The sequence below is a fragment of the Alosa pseudoharengus genome, unplaced genomic scaffold (assembly GCF_046254945.1).
Source record: "Alosa pseudoharengus isolate Yale_2024_CS ecotype anadromous, Long Island Sound unplaced genomic scaffold, YU_APseudo_1.1 YU_APseudo_1.1_scf_17, whole genome shotgun sequence".
NCBI lineage: Eukaryota > Metazoa > Chordata > Actinopteri > Clupeiformes > Clupeidae > Alosa > Alosa pseudoharengus.
In genome coordinates this window covers 8,894,894-8,899,893 of record NW_027468640.1, presented here as the reverse complement: position 1 = coordinate 8,899,893, position 5,000 = coordinate 8,894,894, and the positions used below count along the sequence as shown (strand labels likewise).

General features: G+C 47.0%; 1 protein-coding gene across 3 annotated transcripts in view; it reads left to right on the top strand.

Annotated features, from left to right (window-relative positions):
* The window catches only part of dennd4c (DENN/MADD domain containing 4C), a 73,761-nt gene that overhangs the window by 53,914 nt on the left and 14,847 nt on the right, over positions 1 to 5,000 (top strand). For all 3 annotated transcript variants that reach the window (XM_076288538.1, XM_076288537.1, XM_076288539.1), the window contains 3 exons: positions 2,035 to 2,241; positions 2,666 to 2,794; positions 3,993 to 4,140. In XM_076288538.1, coding sequence (XP_076144653.1) covers positions 2,035 to 2,241; positions 2,666 to 2,794; positions 3,993 to 4,140 — 484 coding nt within the window. The remainder of the gene's footprint in view (positions 1 to 2,034; positions 2,242 to 2,665; positions 2,795 to 3,992; positions 4,141 to 5,000) is intronic.

Below are 5,000 nucleotides of genomic sequence, written 5' to 3'. Positions count from 1 at the left end.
CTTGCTAAGGTGATGACCAACTCATTAAAGACTTCAAACAAACAAAGAAAAAAAAGTGTCGTTGCACACTCAAACTATAAAAATATTTTATTTTATTTGACCAACGAATGCCCCTCCAGTGAGTTTTTACATACAAAACTACACTGTAGCTGACCAATGTCCCATGATTCCCTGCAGAACACACACTGATTATCGAGGTCCCCATCAACATCCGATAGTACTTAACTACATCTTGCACCTGCTAGACATTGGGTGCCCCCATAGATATATATACTGACAGTGCACTACACTTCCTGGTCCATACGCCACCCAGTATCGCATTATCCCACAATTCCTTGCAGCATACTCGATTGTCCGCAGTTTGCCCACAATCATCCCACAATGCAACAGCCCATAATGCACCAGCGTAGCTCCAGATATAATCCTCCCACAATGCAACAGCCCATAATGCACCAACGTAGCTCCAGATATAATCCTCCCACAATGCAACAGCCCATAATGCACCAGCGTAGCTCCAGATATAATCCTCCCACAATGCAACAGCCCATAATGCACCAGCGTAGCTCCAGATATAATCATTTGGGTCTCAGTGATGCCATCTGCCTACCCCACTGGTGACACCTCAGGGCTTCCAATCCCAACAGATGACAAGATATATTCACTCACACACATACACGCACATATCCACACACACGCGCGCGAGCACGCGCACATAGCCACACACACACACACACACATATCCACACACACACACACACACACACACATACACATATCCACACACACACACACACACATACACATATCCACACACATACACATGCACATATCTGCACATGGCCATACACACACATGCACATATCCACGCACATAGATTCACATATCCACACACTCACACACACACACACATGCACATCCACACACGCACATCCACACATATATCCATGCACACACACACATGCACATCCACACACGCACAAACGTGCACTTATACACACACACAAACATGCACATCCACACACGCACATCCACACAGATATCCACACACACACACACACACACACACACACACACACACACACACACACACACACACATGCACATCCACACACGCATACACATGCACATATCCACACACACACACACACACACACACACACACTGCCAGTTTTAGCAGATGACAAGATATATCTACACACACACACACACACACACACTGGCAATCTCAGCAGATGACAAGATCTCTGAACACACATACTCAGTGTGTGGGTGGAAGTGCAGGATGTGGTATATGAAGTCTGGATCTCGCAGTGTGTGTGTGTGTGTGTGTGTGTGTGTGTGTGTGTGTGTCTGGACATTGTTCACTGGGACTCAGACTCAAGGCGGAGCACTTTCCAGGGAAATGTGCACACACGCGCAACACGTAACCACACACACACACACACACACACACACACACACACACACACACACACACACACACACACACACACACACACACACATATACATGCACACAGACGGAGACTCAACCATACACAGACACACCCACTCAGATACACTACAGTAATTTCCTGTGTATTGTGTAATAAGCCACAGGACAGTGTTTTATGCAAGTTAAAAGAAACAAAACCATATTAATACCATATTAACTGCCCCCATGCATTAACTGGATAATCAGACACACACACACACACACACACACACATACACACACACACACACACGTATAGAGGGTCTGAGTAAGCATGTGATTTGTGTGGTTTATACTCATCACACTTGCTAAAACATGCTCATGGTCATCTTGGTGTGTGAACAGTTGTTTTCCATAGCGTTAGCGTTAGCATTAGCTTTACTGTTGTCAACCAGCAGCACAGAACTGGAACTAGGAACTGGGAAACATTGCTAATTAGCCATTACTAAAATTTGTACCTATATAATTTGTATTTATTTGTATTTCATTTACTTATTTATTTATTTACCCTGTATGTGTGTGATGTGTGTTTGTAAACATGACTGGCGGCCCCCGTTGCAGGAGATCAAACTGGCGGTGAAGATGGCGAGGCGTCACTATAGCAACCCCCCGCTGTGGGCGCGCTGTCTGATCAGCCACTGCTACAGCATGTGGTTCATCTGCCTGCCTGCCAGCGTTCGCTCCGCCCACTCCAAGACCCGCGCCATGCAGCAGGCCTTCAACGTGCTGCTCAAACTCAGGACCTCCGAGGTGGAGATGCTGGACGAGGTGAGTATGTGTGTTTGTGTGTGTTTGTGTTTGTGTGTGTGAGTGTGTGTGTTTGTGTGAGTGTGTGTGTGTGCGCGTGCATGTGCGTGTTTGTCTGTCTGTCTGTCTGTCTGTCTGTCTGTCTGTCTGTCTGTGTGTGTGTGTGTGCGGGTGCGTGTGTCTGTCTGTGTGTGTGCGCATGCGTGCGTGTGTGTGTGTGTGTGTGTGTGTGTATGTGTGTGTGAGCGTGAGCCATGCAGCAGGCCTACAATGTAATGCTTAAACACCACAGAGGTGCAGATGCTGGATGAGGTGTGTGTGTGTGTGCTTGGATACTTCTATGCAGTAGTGTCTACAATGTGCTGTGTTTCTTTCTATTGTGTTCACACTCTGTGACTTGTAAATATGTTATTGTACTGATCTGTGTGTGTGTGGGTGTGTATAGGTGTGCTACCGTGTGGTCATGCAGCTGTGTGGTCTGTGGGGAATGCCCGTCATGGCCGTCAGAGTGCACATGGAGATGAAAAAGGCTGGTGTCCAACCCAACGCCATCACCTACGGATATTATAACAAGGTAACACACACACACACACACACACACACACACACACACACACACACAATCACCTATGGATATTATAACAAGGTAACACACACACACACACACACACACACACACACAATCACACAATCACCTACGGATATTATAACAAGGTAACACACACACACACACACACACAATCACACAATCACCTACGGATATTATAACAAGGTAACACACACACACACACACACACACACACACACACAATCACCTACGGATATTATAACAAGGTAACACACACACACACACACACACACAATCACCTACAGATATTATAACAAGGTAACACACACACACACACACAATCACCTACAGATATTATAACATGGTAACACTCACACACACACACACACACACACACAATCACCTACGGATATTATAACAAGGTAACACACACACAATCACCTACGGATATTATAACATGGTAACACACACACACACACACATACACACACACACACACACACACACACACACACACACAATCACCTACGGATATTACAACAAGGTAACACTCACACACACACACACACACACACACACACATACACACACACACACACACACACATATCACCTATGGTTACTGCAACAATGTAACACACACACACACCCCTCTCTGATGGAATTGAGGAGTGTGTGGTTGAGCAGTAAACTAGTCTCACTGGCTGATTTGTTTCTGAGCTTTTCTCCCATGTAGTTCCCAGGCCCTGGTGACACTGCATACACACACATTGGCAAACAGACATGAGCACACATAGACACACACACACACACACACAGACACACACATATTCACACTCCATACACATACACACACACTCTCAAATACACACACACACACACACACACACACACACATATTCACACTCCATACACACACACACACACACACACACACACACACACATATTCACACTCCATACACACACACACACACACACACATGCTGAATAATGAGGACCTGTAGCTCACCAGAGGTCCTCTGCACAGTGCCAAGATGATTAATGCCCCCAATAAATCTGTGCTTGTTAACCAACTCTATGTCTCTAGATGTGTCCCTCTATCCCTGGTATTGTTATCCTCTGCCTTACTGTATACTCTCACACTCTCTCTCTCTTTCTCTCTCTCTCTCTCTCCCTCCCTCTCCCTCTCTCTCTCTCTCTCAGGCGGTTCTGGAGAGCACCTGGCCCAGTCAGAACCGCAGCGGTCTGTTCATGTGGACCAAAGTGCGCAACGTGGTCCAAGGAGTGGCTCAGTTCAAGCAGGCCATGAAGGGGTCCTCCAGCCCTGAAGAGGGCGCTCTCATCCCCTCGAGTGAGTCTGTGGTCATCTCAAATCCTCAAAATGTCTGATGTCTCCAGGAGCTGTCTTAAATCTGTTGAGTTTGGGTGATGGTGGCCTTGACACCACTGGAAGCTCTAGCACTGGTTAGTTATTGAGACCACTGGAAGCTCTAGCACTGGTTAGTTATTGAGACCACTGGAAGCTCTAGCACTGGTTAGTTATTGAGACCACTGTATAAGTATATATACTTTGGGTATATATATATATATATACGTGAGGGAAATTTGGTCTCTGCATTTAACCCGTGAATTAGTGAAACACAAACAGCACACAGTGAACACACAGTGAGGTGAAGCACACACTAATCCCGGCGCAGTGAGCTGCCTGCTTCAACAGCGGCGCTCGGGGAGCAGTGAGGGGTTAGGTGCCTTGCTCAAGGGCACTTCAGCCACGACCCACTGGTCGGGGCTCGAACCAGCAACCCTCCGGTTACAAGTCCAGAGTGCTAACCAGTGGGCCACGGCTGCCCCACTGGAAGCTCTAGCACTGGTTAGTTATTGAGACCACTGGAAGCTCTAGCACTGGTTAGTTATTGAGACCACTGGAAGCTCTAGCACTGGTTAGTTATTGAGACCACTGGAAGCTCTAGCACTGGTTAGTTATTGAAGCTTGTGTGTTGGCGTGGGAGTGAGCAGAGTGAAATTGGCCAGTTGAGCGTGGGATGTGTGAAGTCACTGACACAGCAGGGAAATGTGGCGCTCCGTAGGGCATCTAGCTACAGCCAATGTCCTTGTAGGCACTCGGCGGCCATCTTGGTAACGGACTTTGGGCAGTTATCGGGCAGCTATTTTCCTATTCAAGTGAATGGGGAGGCACACTTTGTGCAGTTA